The sequence below is a fragment of the Larus michahellis genome, chromosome 4, assembly GCF_964199755.1.
Source record: "Larus michahellis chromosome 4, bLarMic1.1, whole genome shotgun sequence".
Taxonomy (NCBI): Eukaryota; Metazoa; Chordata; class Aves; order Charadriiformes; family Laridae; genus Larus; species Larus michahellis.
In genome coordinates this window covers 2,645,289-2,661,200 of record NC_133899.1, presented here as the reverse complement: position 1 = coordinate 2,661,200, position 15,912 = coordinate 2,645,289, and the positions used below count along the sequence as shown (strand labels likewise).

General features: G+C 49.4%; 1 protein-coding gene across 2 annotated transcripts in view; it reads right to left on the bottom strand.

The window, feature by feature from the left end:
* Positions 1-15,912, bottom strand: part of SLC7A5 (solute carrier family 7 member 5) — a 40,361-nt gene that overhangs the window by 11,970 nt on the left and 12,479 nt on the right. For both annotated transcript variants that reach the window (XM_074582737.1, XM_074582736.1), the window contains exons 2-3: positions 13,797-13,922; positions 136-241 (exon numbers count right to left, since the gene is read on the bottom strand). In XM_074582737.1, the coding sequence (XP_074438838.1) occupies positions 136-241; positions 13,797-13,922 (232 nt within the window). The remainder of the gene's footprint in view (positions 1-135; positions 242-13,796; positions 13,923-15,912) is intronic.

Below are 15,912 nucleotides of genomic sequence, written 5' to 3'. Positions count from 1 at the left end.
TCCGCCTCCTCGCCCTGGTCACAAGAAAGATGGGAAGCCCTGGACCACACTCTTCCTGCAAACACAACCTGGGGACAAAAGGAATGCACTACAGTATTTAGCACTGAAAAAAAGGAGAGGGGGGCTGCGTCTTACCATCCTCCATAGGCAAAGAGACCGCTGTACAAAGCTAACACGATGTTCCCCACGCCTACTTTTGTGCCTTCGAAGGAGTGCTCAGGCGTCAGGTTTGTCACGTCACCTGCAGAAAACAAAAACAAAAAAGGATCGATGCAGAGGGACTGTGAACCCCAAGCGCCTTTGGTGGGTGTTGAAACAGAAACCTGGAGGCAAATTACTTAATTACCACGCTGATGATGCATTTCAGCTTATGCTAGAGAACACGTGCACTTATTTCTATTGGGCTGATTCCTCCGGTTTTACAGCGCTCAATTCACAGGGAGTAACACACCAAACGATCAGCCCCAAATATACTTGTCTCAATCAACCGGCCATTACCGAGTCCTCAAAACTTTCTCACACTGCAACGTGCTATCGGCGAGGTAATCTCTCAGATATCTTCTCCCTGCGAAGAAAACATTCTGGGGACCTTCCTGCTGGAAGATGCTATGCAAACAGATATTGTCACATTGTCCTCTCAACTGAGAGCTGCTTTCATTCGATAAAAACCCCAGGATTTCCTCCGCTTCCACCAGCCACCCAATAAAGCAGAAACCCAGGATTTCCTCTCGTCCCACCAGCCACCTGATAAAGCAGAGGGTCATGGCAATCCCTTTGATTGTGGGAAGTCAGGTTCTTTGGGCTTGAATATCAGAAGTGAGCTTCTTTAGGACATGAATATCAAAAGTTCCTGTTATGTATCTGCTTTTGAAATAATAAGCCATAAATAGACAACTCGATTGTACCTTTGGTAAGAACTCTCCTGGAGCAGTCAAGGGTTTATTTATTTTGCTTTAAAATGCTCTGCAGTTGTTTTGTTCCCTGCCTTTTGATGTGGAGCCTGGGTGCAGGCCTGGGACGGCGAAGCCACACTCCCCTCCCCAGCGCTCCCCTTGGTGAGGACAGAAGCGGGGAGCGAGGGAGGATTCGGCAGGGCACATTTGCATCCCGGGCGCCCCGTCGAAGCCCATGTGATTCCTCTTAGGGCATAGATCTTTACTAATCGCCCAGGAGACGGCATCACATGGCAGTCAGCAGGGCCTGGAGCTTAACCCTTCATCTCTTAGCACAAGGTACCCAGGTCGTGCATGCAGGGAAAGCAGAGGGATGCTAACATTCCAGGCATTTTTCCTCTGGGTGGCCTCTCTTCCCATCGCACGCTGGAAACTTTCACTCCCCTATGCCACCAAAAGCCACTTTTGCAGAGGCTGGGTAACAAATACGGATGAAAGGACCTTTCAGTGCCTCGCTCCCTCTTTCTCGAGGTGGCAAATGGGGACTTTTCCCAGCGGCACTATTGGTCTGACGGTGCGCCTTTCATTTATCGGGCTCCGCAAGGGACTGCTCCGAATCTGTGACAGTGACACAGAGCTCTGTGCACGTGGGAAAGCTACGCCTTGTCTTGCCCCCTCTCTACCTGACCCTCCAGCTCTATCCCCAACCTTTCCATTCCCATTGCTCCCTCCGCCTCCTTTCTCCCCCCTGCTCCTGCTGAGTCCTAACCAGGGAAAAAAAGACATTCCCTAGCACAACGTGCAAAGTGCTCTCTGCTCACAAAGCTACCAAGGAAAGTAGCGTCCCTCTGCCCTCCCAGCCGGTTCCTATCCCATTTGCGAGGGGATGCTGTGGGTGTGAGCTACCGAAGAGCCAGGACCGCAGCAGCACCTCATGCACCGGGCACTCAGGTCCGGGAAACCCAGAGCAGTTATGTCCAGCAGGTTTGCAAGGCTCTACTTGTCCTGATCCCACTGCAGATTCCAGTTCTCCACGGGTGTCACCTCGTCCCTGTCTCCCAGCACCTCCTTGCACCAGGAAGGTCTCTTCTGAATCTACCTTGGGACACGCTGGTTGCGTTTAATGCCCCTTCAGCCAGTGAATCTCCTTAGCAAAATGCAGCAATCGTTTTTAAAAAGTGAGGTTAGAACATGTACATCAGAGTGTAACAGGAAAGCAAGGGAACGCAAAGAGACTGATATGAAGTTTAACCTTAATTCCTGGTTGATAGGTTCAGTCATATAGTCTTAATTTAGCATTAATGCCCTGGCCTGGCAGTGAATAAAAAGGCTGAGCAGGAGGTGGGTGTGCACAGTATCACATTCTGCTGGATCCCTCAGGCTCAGCTTTCCTGAGTTTATTTTCTGCCCCCCCTGAATAATTACCAGTCTAGTTCTTTCCAGGCCTTTTGTTATGGGAATAAGATACACTTTTTGTTAACAGTGACTGTAATTAGCTACTGGAACAGCACACGGATGGACTAGGAGAGCTCTCCAGGGGTTTCAAACATCCGTTGGGAGATCTCTTCTCAAAGGTCTGCTCAAGCTCTGCCAGTAGCTCCGCTCCCACCCAGCCCAAGGGACCACCACCTTTACCAGGTCAGGAGGGTGCTCAGATCTGGGAGGACCCAGGGGCACAAGCAGTATCGCGCTGTGGGCTCACACCTCCACTTCTTATCCACAACTGGACACCAGCTTCCACCGAAAGCCTCTTTCTGTCTGTCACAGGGAAAAAGCTCTCAGGCCAAATGTTCATTTTTCTGAAGGCGTCTGCAGGTTTTGCTCTCTGCCATCCCAAACCTCACAGAGAAACCGCGTGCTGGTGCTGCCAAGGAATTGCTGAGCTGCTGCCCTTGCCCAGCTGGCCAGGAGGGGAGGAGAGCATCAGTGGTCCCCAGACCGAAACCACATGCCTGGATTCAGGATGCACCACCCGCTTGGGAACCGCGGGCATCTTCAGCCTCTGGGCAAGGCAGGGTCCAAGCCCAATTGTTGCGTGAAAAGGGGCCAAGCGGTTTTGGCAGAAGATAAACCCCCTGGCATTCTAACACTCCTCGCCGAGGTGGGAGGCCAGGTGCAGCTGGATTTAAGTTCTGAGTGATGCCCAATTCAGCACTATCAGTCCAATTGCCTTTAATATGTATTAAACTATCACGATTTGGATACACTAATAGTGGGCTGCACCTTCAGTCTAGTCGTGCTCCTGAACTAGCACGGCCTCTCTTGAGTCTTTGGTTGCGTTCAGTGAGAAACTGAAATGACTATCTACTTAAAACAGTGCAATTTATTTAAACAACGGATATACAGGTTCTTAGGATTGCCGGTGATAAATACACTGTTTGCAAAGCACGTGCAAATAAAGATATTTTTAAGTATACAAAACACGCAACAAAATTATAACTGATACAGCCTGGCTATAAATGTAGGGTAGAGATTCTCTAGAGAAATTTCTAAGTCCCCGAGAAAGTGCTCGGTATAATCGCAGTCTTACCCAAAGGCGTCCCTATGGGGGGGAAGAAAGGCTCAGCCCATCGACTGATCCCGGAAATCAGCGATGGAATTCTTCTTCCCCGGCATCCCCTCTCTCTTGGGCTATTTTTTATACTATTTTTTATCTTCAAAGTGGAGTTTGAGTGACTTTAGTCATACGTACTTTTATTATGATTAATGTACTCAAGGAGGAGTGTTCGCACCTCGGGGGCGGATAGTCTCCGGGATGGAGGTGTGTTTTGGTACATTGTAGTGAGCAAAGTTCGCACCAAGGACAGCATTTCACCAACATTGGACGAAACGTTGGCTCGGGTAGTGTGTAGGCCGCTTATCTGTTCCGTAGTACCGTCTCGTCCCCATATCTGCTATTCAGCTGATGGCCCCTTTTCACCCAACACCAACTCGGTGGCCTGCCGGGCTGTAGAGACACCACGTTGGCTGTGTGTCAGGAGGACCGCCTGCCCTCCAGGACACACCAGCCAAGAGGAGGGAAAGGCAGCAGGGGAGCGGCACTGAAGCAAGGAAAGGAAGACAAAGCCTGGCATTTCTTTACTCTGTGGGTGGGCGGGGGTGACGGATGGAGTGATGGATGGGTGGGACACGACTAATTACTCACAAGCCTCTTCCTTGCACCCGCCGCGGCACGCACATAACCCACCTCTTTGAAGCACCAAAACGCAGCTACCGGCCAAGGAGTGGCAAGTCGGCGTGGAGGCAGCCAGGAGAGGAGACCAGGTAGGGAGAATAGGGCTTTTTGCTCCTCCTCAACACTCGAGGAGCTGACACCCCGCTGCACTCTCCCCGCCTCACCCAGCAAGAGTTGTAGCTCTCCAAAAACTTGCGGTGAGTTTCTGAACTGCGTGTCTCTATCCCATCGTAAAACGGATTTCGCAACATGTCAGAATGCAATTAAATACCCAGAGGAGCTGAGATCCACCTCTTCCCCACTCCAAGGGGACAAGCTCGTATTCTCAGGTGTCCGCCTGACGCACCTTTGCCACAATGTTTGCTTCTTTCATGCTTTATCGCTTCCTGGTTGCGGGAGAGGAGCCCAGGCTCCTTAACAAACGTGCCCCAAAGACCGTACCCCAGCGGAGCAATGTCCTCTCCCACCGTCACCACAACAAGGCTCTGTCCCACCCCACCGACCAGCAGATCACCAGAAAGATAATTTGTGTCCACCAGCAATGCCTCTACAGACATAACGGGCACCACACTATATGTCTTGTGGCCGAAAAAGCCAAGCTCCAGCAGCGATGCTGGAAAGGCATCCCAGATGTCTTCCCACATGGGCCAAGCTGTAAAATACAGTGGGTGAGCTCTGACTGTACCCGCAAATCCTCGGAACAGAAATCCATCGCACAAAGATACCTCCTCTGGTGCAGAGGCCCCAGAGGTGCCCCGGAGGCTGAGAAAGCATCCGAGTACCACCACGTGCCTGCCTTGTTCTTACACGTACCCACTGGTGCTTGCTATTGGCCCCAGCTGGAGACTGGGGACACCGGGTAGATGGCCCGGCACCCTCACTCTTACCTCCTTCCTCTAATACAAAGGCTCACAAGGACCTGCTGTTCAAAAGGGAGGTATGAACCTATGAACCTCAGTTCCAGACACTCTCCATCTTTCAATCCTGAAGCGCGCAGTTCAAGCCTCCGGACGCCGGAGCTTTGAATCGCAGACCTTGGATCAAATGAAGGGTTACACACCTGCAGGTGAGGCTGCCAAGCGTGGCCTCCGCTGCTCCCACGGAGCGAGAGGTCCGTTAGCAAGAGCATCCCGGGCAAAAGCGTGCTCTGCCCGCTCTCCCGGCTGCCCGTCCTCCCCAGCCCACGCAGCCCCGGCTGCTCTCTAGGCAATGCCCTGCCCGTGCCCGGCACCCCGGCGGTCTGAAACCTGGTTTGAACTGGCTGTTCAACTGCACTCTGCTCTACAATTAACCAAATTAAGGTAACAAGCTCTGACATAAACCCCATTTGCTGATCTTGCCAGCTGCCAAGACTCTGGTAATTGCGCAGCGATGGGTCACCTGGGGCCTTTCTGCGGGAGGGACCTATTTCGGGTCCATGCGCTGCATGTTCAGACCCTTTCTTTGAAAATGTTCATTTGCTCCCCAGTCATGTCCGTTCCGGTTTTAATAGCACAGCAATCTTCTCTTGCAGAAAGCATTTAATGATAATGAAATATTTTTAACTTGCCTAAACAGCGAGGAGAGGGAACACGGCCATCTAGAGAGCTCAGCGAGAGAAGGGGGGTGCTCTCAGTGCGTCTCGCTCATGGAGGAAACCAAGCCAGGGAGAAATACGTTGTATATATGAAAAACCCCAGAGGATCCACTCGGCTGTTGAGCCGTTTCCTGAGAAAAGCAGCAATAATTCAATCGACTGAGTCAGAAAAACAAGACGGCAAGAAACACACAGGGGCCAGGGCTAGGAGAGCATCTCTTTGGCAGCTTATGGATCCCCACGAAACGCACGCTCGATAGCCACATGAGGTGTTTGCTCCTCTCTGATCGCTGCCGCTCTGCAGACAGCTTTGCATTAAGCAGTTTTTGAACAGTAGCTGTCAAACTTGGGTCCCATAGCAGACGAGTTTATGGGTCTGAAAGACACCACCAGAAACCTTGGACCAGCAGAGAGGGCATCCATGGAGGAGCCAGAGCTCCTGAGTTACGTCCTTGGTTCTCACCACCAGCTGTGGCCAGGCTCTGACACCTCCCCTCATTTCAACAACTTTCCTCTGTTTTATGGAAAAGTTCCTCTCTCCTCCCAGTGCTGGGAACCTTTGGCAATATTATTTCTCCCCCCAGGGTGAAGCCGAGGGGTCTGGGCTCCTGGATTCACTCCACCCCACACACCACTCAAGCTTCCCAACTCCTCCTTTTGCAATGGTCCACCAGGACGCTACTCGGGCCAGAGTGCGTTTCGTTACCTTTCCCACCTCCTCTGCATCCTGCAGATATCGCCAAAAAAAAAACAACAAAAAAACTTTTCACCCTCCTCTTAAGCAAACACCTCCCGATTTTTGCAACCTTCATGTCTGCCGGCATGGTGTTAGCTGATGAGAAATAAAGAAGCCGACCCAGCAGCAGCGGCACGAGTCCTGGAGTGATGCACGGCACACAAAACGCCGTGCATCCTCCGGGAGCCGGAAAGCACCGAGGCAGCACAGAGACCCTGGATGAACAGGGTCCCTTTGATCCTTCGGACAGCGTGGAAAACCGTCTCCTAAATGCGCCCATGTCAGGGCAGATTAACAGCAAGGTGCAAACCGTAAACAAACCACCCAGTGGGTTTCCAGCCACTTCCATAAGCTTGTTTTTTTCCCTTTTCATATCTGCACAACAGGTTCAGTCCGCATCCATAGAAACGTGTGATCGAGAATGACAAACAAGAATGTGCCACCTGACCAGGCTCTGGAGGGGCTAACCAGAGCCAACCAGCTTGACGTATGTGCAGGAGAGTCAAGAAAGAACATTTGGGGAGGGCAGATCCTCCTGCCTGTCACCATCACCTCTAGCACCACAGGCAAGGCCATTCATTTCAGCCCACCAGCTGAAGGCCGTGGGAAAGGATCGATATGAGATGCAAGCAATGGCACGCGTGTAGACACACACAGAGAGCTATCGACTGCTCTGATACACCTTAGGCACGAGCAACTGCTGCTGCTGCAACCAAAGACTTTAGAGAGACAGACAGAGGCGACCCAGACAGAAATGCAAAGAAGCAAATACCAAAGTATTAGCTGCTCTCTAGTTAAATACGTCTGCATCGCTGGCATAGCTGCACTTGGAAAAATGAGATGCCAACAGAGGCTTTCATGTCAGCTGCCTTAAAACCCACTCAGCCCACACCAGTGTGAGCAGGGTCCCCTGTGGCAAGTCCGAGATGTGCTCCTCAGCCTCCAACGCCAGGCACCTGCCTTGAGCCAGCCTGGCATTTGGAGGTTTAATTCAGGATACCAAAAATGAGCAACATGCTACAATCCGCAAATCCTTGGATAAAGCAGGTTTTCAAGATGTCAAGGCACATTTCCACCCTGAACAGTTAATGCAGCTACGAGCCTCCACACGCAACGTTAAACAAACAACAGTTCACATCATCATTACAGGCCAAACTTCCAGCCTGTGCATACAGAGCTGCCCAAAAACTCACAGTCATCATAACAAGAGGCACAGGTCACTGACTGCCTGCTTCTCTATTTTGGTTTTGGTTTTTTGTGTGGGTTTTTTTTGGTGGTGGTTGTTGCTGTAATTAAATGCATTTTATTTACTTTTGGACAGGCAACTTTGCACTTGTAAAATGCAGAAGTCCTACCACGCTGAACTCTATCCTTGAATCTGTAATTGCCAAAAATCTTCTGGGCAGAGAGGGCAGGAAAAAAAAAAAAATTGTCTGAGCAGAAATGAACCACTGCTGACTCCAAACCAGAGCAGGCAAGCTGCGTAGCACGCTAACCTGCCGTGCCCACCAGGCTCCACCATTTGCATTCACCTTTGGCAGGAGAAGAAATCAAAGATTAGAGGGTGAGAGGCCCATAAAACATAATTGTGTTGTATCAACTCTCCAGCGTTAAGATGCCTGATTAATCTCCAACATGTGGTTGATATGATTTAGAGGTGCAGGATGCTGGCAGCTTTCCCAGCTTCCTTGTTCGTGCTCTCCGTCGGTACAGTCTTCCACTCTCCATGTGCTCCGCCAGCAAGAGGGTGAGTAAGGGAAGCACAATAGCTTTCCTTCAAAGCTTACGGCTGGAAAATCATGTTATAGTGGCATTTCTGAATGCCAGTGTAACAAGAAACAGCACGGGCAGCTGCAGGGCATGCTTTTCTTGCAATCTTTTGTGCACAAGCCTCAGCCCCAACTTGCAGGGACACACTGAAAAGCTTGAAGGACGTTTATTATCCATAGGCTTTGCCTCCTGCCTGCCAAAGAGGGATCTACCGTGCAAGTTAGTCATGGGCTGGGAGGGTGAACACCCATCTGGTTTGGCTTTGGGCTCCAAACTCATCTCAGGCACCAACAGCTCCACCATCAGTAGATTCTCGTGTCCCAGGTCGTGTCCTTCAGCCAGTCCCTTGGGTGAGCCCCAGTGCAATGGCCACCCTGCTGCGTATGACGACCCATGGTGTGCACAAAGACATTGCTGCAGCCACCCTCGGTCAGCAGCTCACAGCTGATGTGGCAGGAAATAAAAATAAATAAATACATAAAAAAGAAATCAATTGAAAACAAACTCCTACACATCGAGCTGCTAATCAAGTCCGCTCTCAGGTTCACCCTATGGACACAAGAGGTTACGAGACCAGGTCAAAGGAAAATTGGTGGCAGATTTCTTTAGCTATGGCAAGCGCTTATCCACCTCTGGATGGCCAAGCGTGATCAAGTGTAGGTACAAACCCAAGGTAATTCAGACAACGGCCACTCTTGTTTTCTCTTAGTATCCATGTGCCATTGTGCTCTGAGACCTGAGGGAGCCTGAGACTGTAATCACCAGCTGGAAAATTAATTTTTCCTGCCCTGTCAGGACCACCCCTCCGGAGCAGCCCTGCCCTCCCCAGGCTAACAACTGCATCCGCTCCTCTGCTGCCTGCGCAGCTCATCCCGGCTCTCACTCCACATCTGGCTCAAGGGGCTTTTTTGGGACACTCAACTCATGCTGCCACTGGCAGCAGAGAAGAAAATCTGGGAGGAAAGGAAGAGCGAGTAAACTTTCCCGCCCTCAGGTCTTTCTTAATCACAAGATTTTTCAGAAAACAAGGCAAAGAAAAAAGTTCTGTCAGGGAACTCGCGAAATAACCCTCCCAGAGACCAAACGGTAGTTTTGTAGCAAAAGACAAAGGGATTCGATAACTGAAAGTAGTACCCAGATGTGCACACACACCCACACTGCCAAGGGGTTGCCTCGCACCTGGAGTATTTAGGTAGTATTTTTAGGAGGCTTCACAGACATGCTAAGCACACGTTTACAACCGAAGGTTTCAATCTTCACTTTCAGAAACCCTCCCGTGTGGGGTTCAGAATTTGCCAGCCACAACACCACCTCTAAATACCTTTTTACAAAGAGCAAATGATATTGGGGTGGGGGGTGCCAGCACTGGCTGATACTGTAGGCATCTATTTAAAGAAAAAAAAAAAAACAAACAAGATTAAAACCAAAACTCTCTGCCTAATCTAAATTCTCCATGGCAAATGTCTGGAGTTAAACCTGCTTATTTTGTCCTTAATTCACCCTGTGCTTGTTCAGCAGATGTAACTCTGCTGGTCTCTGACAAGCCCAACGAAGGGATTTAGAATAATGCTGCTGCCATCAAACACACACTCGAGGCACCGCAGATGAGAAATTAAAGATTAGAAATCAGGCATTAAGAGGGGGGAAAGGGACAATAAGTTCAATAAAAATAATTCAATAAAACGAGCGTTAAATTCTATTTCCCTAAGTCCCAAGTGCCCAATTTAATGTTATTTTTTAAGCAGAAGCGCTGGCGCGGAGCGGCAGGGAGGGCTGGAGCCCAGCGCGGCAGCACCCCCCGAACGCCCAGCGGCCAGGCACGGCACCTCGCTGCTCGAGCCGCCCACGGGCAGATAAACGTTTAGAGCAACCCTAGGACATCAGCAACAGAAAAGAATATATCTGAAACGTGTCTGTAATATATTATTTTTTTTATTAGTTTTTTGACATCAAAACCCTTCCTGAATTTCCTCGCATGTAAAAAGCAAGAGTGAGTCCTTAAAGATCTGCATGTTTGTTTGGTTTTTTTTCACCACTTCACGCCCAGGTTATTTTTAAAGGCAGTGTGAGGTGCCGGGTGGCCGGGTACGAAGGGCACAGCTACAGACCTCCGTGTCACACCCCGTGCAGAAAACACCCCTCAAACCCACCCAGCCACTGTCCAAACCCGCACGCTCTAGCCCCAGGCATCCCGCTCACCAGGTCAAGAACACGGCCAAAAAATACCCATTTTCGGCTGGACAGAGGGCGTTTTGTGAGAGCTGGTAAAACAGCAGAACCAAAGTTAAACCTAGATTTTATAAGAGTGGAGTGAAAAAATCCTGATCCTGTCTACGCTGTAAGTTATTTACACTACTTAAGTCCTACAGACTGGTGGGCTGTGCCGTTGAGGGTCCATATATAAGGTTTTACATAGTAATATACTAAGTCCAGGGCACTGAGCTTTTAAAGCAACACAACCCTAGCCCCACACAAAGGCTTTTGAAAGTGTAACTTTTGTACGAGTAAAATAATTGCACCCCAAGCGGGTCAGCTAGATTCAGACAACTTTCAAGCAGCTGAAGGGCTGTCTAAGTAGGAAACCAGCTTCTACCCTCCCTTTGAAGTTTCATGAAAGAAGTGATGTAAAGCAGCTGTCCGCAGAAAGATCACAAGGAAACGCTACTTTCTGTGCGGTAATATTGCCACATATTTCTTTGTCTCGAGACGTTACTGCTTTTCTGAAAATAATGGAAACGCCCAATGAAAGGATAAAAAGAAAAAAAGCCAAATGCTGAAGGCAGGAGGTCAATAGAGAAAGCCATATTTCTGTGAAGTCTCAGAAGTTCCCCCATTTGAGCAAGAAACTGTGGTATTGCTCCTCTTCTCTGTTTATGGATACTGTAAACATAAACCAGCGACGGGACAGTAACCGTTAAAGCAAGTTAATCAGCACTGCTCAGGCACTATCCGGAGCGCCGTGGAACACACAATCCCTTGACCGCTGAAACTGCAGCCCCAGACAAATCAACTTGGCGTATATTTCACCCCAATAAAGACTCAATGTACTGAGCTGGTGGTGGTACGAGTCCTCTTTGTCCAGAGAGCATTGGAACTGGTATAAAAGAAAACAAGGGCGCAGAGAGGAGCCCTAAAGGCACGGCACTGTGGTTACGTATGGGACGCGGGATCACCCGCCTACTCAGAGGTTAAACAGGCTTTTGGAAAAAAGTTACCCATTCAAAAGCGTCAGTCAGCACTTTAAAAGACTGGGTCTGTAGTATTTTGCCTGGATAAGATCTGGCAATGCTGTACTGTCCTACTAACACACGGCGCAGCCCCAGAGAGCACAGACACGGCGGCTTCCACGTGTACCAGGTTTATTCCCCTGCTCCATGGCAGGTTTGACTCACTCAACCCCTTCCAGAGAGGCATTTATTAAACTGTTCTTGTGAATCTCCAGTGAGAGAGCCTTCCTAGACAACCTACTTGGGCTCTGCCTTACAGTTAAAAGTGTTTTTCTGATGGCTAATTTACACTTCCCTTGTCTCACAGCCTGCACCCATCATTTCTTGTCCCAGTGAAGACAGAGAAGAGTGCAGTGCTTCCCCACTTTCAGTGTGCTTTGAGGGATACTATTATGCTTTCCTTGAAGAAAAAAAAGAAGAAAAAAAAGACAGTTTCTTGATGTATCCCTGCTACATAAAAGCACCAAGTTACCTGGCATGATTTAAGGAAAAGCTGAGAAATTTGCAACATGTATGTGGAAGCTAAGCAAGGGCATATGAAAGGAGCTTGCACATTCTTAAGGACTTACCAGGAAGCTTGCAACTTCCATAAGGAGATTAAGAAAATCCATGTTAGACCACAGGCAGAATCCCAGGCGGTACGTTGTAAAAGAGGAACTCAGACAAGCAGTAGTGTGACACTTAGGACAAGGTGTAAACATGGGCTTTGTGAGGAGCATCCTCTGTAGAACCCAGGGTTCCCACTCTGAACCAGCTTGCTTTACGCTGAGTGTTCTGAGCGCCGGCAGGGAGAAAAGGTCTTTCCCTTCGGATGTTAACTAACTACTGCTTTTCACCTCGTTACCTTTCACTCTGTCTGCAGTGGCCAGGTGGTTTAGCAGGAAACTGAACGTCACATGGAATGAGCTATACCGCAAGATGCACACGAGTCATAGTCGTACCTCTCCAGACCTACAAAAACTCGAAACCGTGCTTCAAAGGAGGTAAAAAGCTTCTGAGACAGAAGAGTACAGCATGGGGTTTTGGTACACAAAACTGAAATCTCTTATTGGTTACAGATATAAGTCGACGGAAATATCACGTATTTATACCTGAGGAACCTGGGCAGAAAGTGATTCACCCTCCACAGAAGGACAAAAGATCAGTACAGAGGGAGGGAAGGTGACTCTGAAGAAGTAAATTAAGATTATTACCTGCAAGCGAAAAACAATTGTAATGATCTTTTACCAGTAAAATGTTAAAGAACTAACAGAGATTTATGTTTACTTATCCTTTTCCTTCTTAGAGAGGAAAAAATGTTCAGCAAAGCAGCCTGGGGAGACATAAAGAGGAAGGAGGTGTATTTTGTGATAAGCCTCACACAATGTTCCTGTTGAGCGTAGGCACCGAGTTGGAATAAAATAAAACTCCCGATAAAGCAAGAAATTCTGCAAAGACAGCACTGGCTCCCATCGCTGAGACGGGAATTAAAAAGACCCACGTGCACACACAAACATACACACACACTTGCCCGTACAGAGATAGGAGGGACTATCTATAGACTTTTATCCACATTTAACAAATAGGGCCCGTATTGTTTCCTAAGCAAAGTTTATTTTCACAGAACTTGCATAAAAAAAGCACACAGTAAATCTTAGCTGTGTGGATTAGTTAATCAGATGGGTTTGGAACAAAGTATCTCCCCAAGTTTGAGAGGATTTAAAGTGTGCGCGAAGAAAACAAGCAGAACCATCAGAAAATTTGCCTTATCTTCCCATTTTTATCTTCTTTTTTAGATACAAGTTGACAGACATGCACGCTAGCGTCAGCTGAGAACCCTAATATCACTGCCCATCACGCGGTTCCTGCAGCCTCGCCTGACCCAGGCATCCCTCTCTGACCCCATGGACTCGACCAAGCTATTCCATACCTGCGTCGGGAAGAAGGGAAACGTGCAGGGGAAGTTTGTGAAAGAATGAAAATTACTGGGGGCTGGTTTGCACATGCAGGTAATTCTCTACTAGCAAATGGCCGGGACCAGCCACCAGTTACAGAAAAGGCTTCTGAGAGCCATAGCAGCAGAATTTTCACTCCCTGTAGACTTGTCAGCTCTGCAATCTCAAAGCGAGAGGATGCACAGCGACAGAATTAAGTGGAAAAGACCTTGGGTGGTATATGCTGGGCTGCAGTAGCGTGAAATCCAGCGTAACTTCAGCCAGGTAAAGACAAAATCTCACAAATAAAATGCACAAAAGCACTCAGCCCTTTGCAAAGCACGAGCTGGAAACATCACCCAAGCACGCACGAGAAGAAAATATGCTTGTGAAGCATTTCTGCAAGCTCCGAAATGCCTGGGTTAGGACTCTTGGGCTTTATCCCTAATTCCCGGCTTCTGCTTTAACTGCACACCACCTTCAAAAGAAAAAGGAAACATACTCACCCTTCGCAAGCTGCACGAAGCCAAGAATGATGATGAGGGCCAGTGCCAGCAGTTTTGCCGCAGCAAAGGCATCCTGGACACGGGTAGCAGCTTTCACGCTGTAACAGTTCACTGCCGTGAGGAGCACTAAGGGAAAGGGACAAGAGGAGACCACATCAGTTTTTCACTGAGACACTTAAAACGCAAAACAAAATGATGACAAATCGGCATTTGCTTTTTCTTTTTTTTTTTTTTTTTTTTGCTAAAACTTAAGCAAACACAAAGAGTCTCTTCCTAAAATAGAAACGTTTGAAAAGCAAGGCTCTGCAGCCAGACACTTCCCTGTTCCGTCTTTCGTTCTGGCAACAGGTGGTTCGAATAGTGCACACTCTCCTTGGGACAAGGAACTGCCCTGCTGTATTGGAAAGGACACTTCTGAGGGCACATAAACAAAAGTGGTTACCGCAACCACTAGCATCAGCTGCAATCCCTGTGAAGTCGATCCAATGTAATGCTGCAGTTGTGTGAAAACACCATAGAAATGTCAGGACAAATTTCCAGAGCTGATATATAGTTATTTGTATAACAGCAGCACCTAAAAGGCTGTCGACGTCATACCATACTGTCCACCGTGTAAACGTAAAGGAAGAAATGTCCCTGTCCTGACCCATTTGGCAAGCTATGAGATAAATAACGCCTGCAGGTCAGCGGCACAGACGGGAAGAGAAGCCAGATGGAAGGAAACCCTCATCCTCTGCTTGACCTTCTCGACCAGTGGTGCCAGGGACGGTCCTGCAGACCGCCAGAGATGCTCACCAGGGCTGCACAGCGACGATGGAAGCAAGAACGGTCCAGCACAACGGCTCACATCTGCCGTGGCTGCCCTTGTACTCGATGACCCTGCCTCCTCACGCAGCATTTTGCTTGCCCAGAAGTTCCCACCACCTGCAAGTTGCTCTGTGGTTGATGCAACTAATGAGGCCTAACTTCCTACTTTTTTTGCCCTGTTTCCCCATCACCTCCTCTGTATCGCCCGCTCCCGCCACTAATTCACCGTGGCACTCCCACCAGGCGAGGGACAGCATCAACTAGGGCTTGTCTAAAGCCACGAAGCTGCTGACTGTCCGGCCAAGTGTCACCTGCTTCAGAGAAAATAATGGCTAAAACCTTTACTGCTCTTCCAAATCGCTTACTATTTTCGTGCCCTGCTCACTGCCTGCTCCCCAGAGCCTGTTGTTTGTTACAGAGACAGGCAAATGTCACGCAGAGAATGACAGTGTCCCGTGTGCTGGATGCCCTCCCCTCCTCCTCATCTCCCTTGCACCGAGCCACCGCTTGTGCCCCTGTGCCAGCTTGTCACCAGCCCCCAGAGCCGACCAGTCACCGAGCGGCTCGGGGGGGAGCGGATCTCAACCTCTCCTCGCGAGCTGGAGGCTTTTCCCCTGCGGGATCCTTTCCCACTCAGGTTGCAGCTTGTATTTTTACTCTGCAGGAGCCAGGCAAGTTTTTCTAAAGCCGGCACAGGGCAGCGTTAGGTAACCACTGCTGCTGTTAGGGGACGTGCTAGAATAAAACCTGCCCACTGCGTTCCTCCGTCTGCCCATTTCCTTTCCGGGCTGGCCTCTGCCCTTGTGGAAAGGCTCTTTCCTACATCCTGCAGCTCATTTTCACAGGACCCCACTGCCTCAACCACAGCCAAACAGCTGCTCCTCAAAACATTCAGCTTGGATGCAGATCATCCTCTCCTGAGGTTACGGGCTAGACCTACGCAGTTTAAAGCCCAGAGAATTTGATGCAGGTATTTCAGCCTTAATCCAACCCCCCGAGATACGAGTGGGGATCAGCAGCACCTTCATCAGGTCACCAGTCTCTCCAGGAGACTGCCAGGGGAGACTCTGGCCACGAGCCTGTCCATGGGGCTGAGACACACAGGGTGATTCAGAACAGGGAGGAAGGCGATGGATAAAGGTGGGAGGCAGAAATAGCAGTACCTGGATGGCTTGGCTACTGCCCACCAAGAGCACCCAGTACTTTAAGACCCTCAACACATGCTGAGCATCACAGGGAAAACAACAACACACCCCTACTCTGAAGCAAGGTCACCTCCCAGCTCCAGACCAGTACCCAGCGCACACGT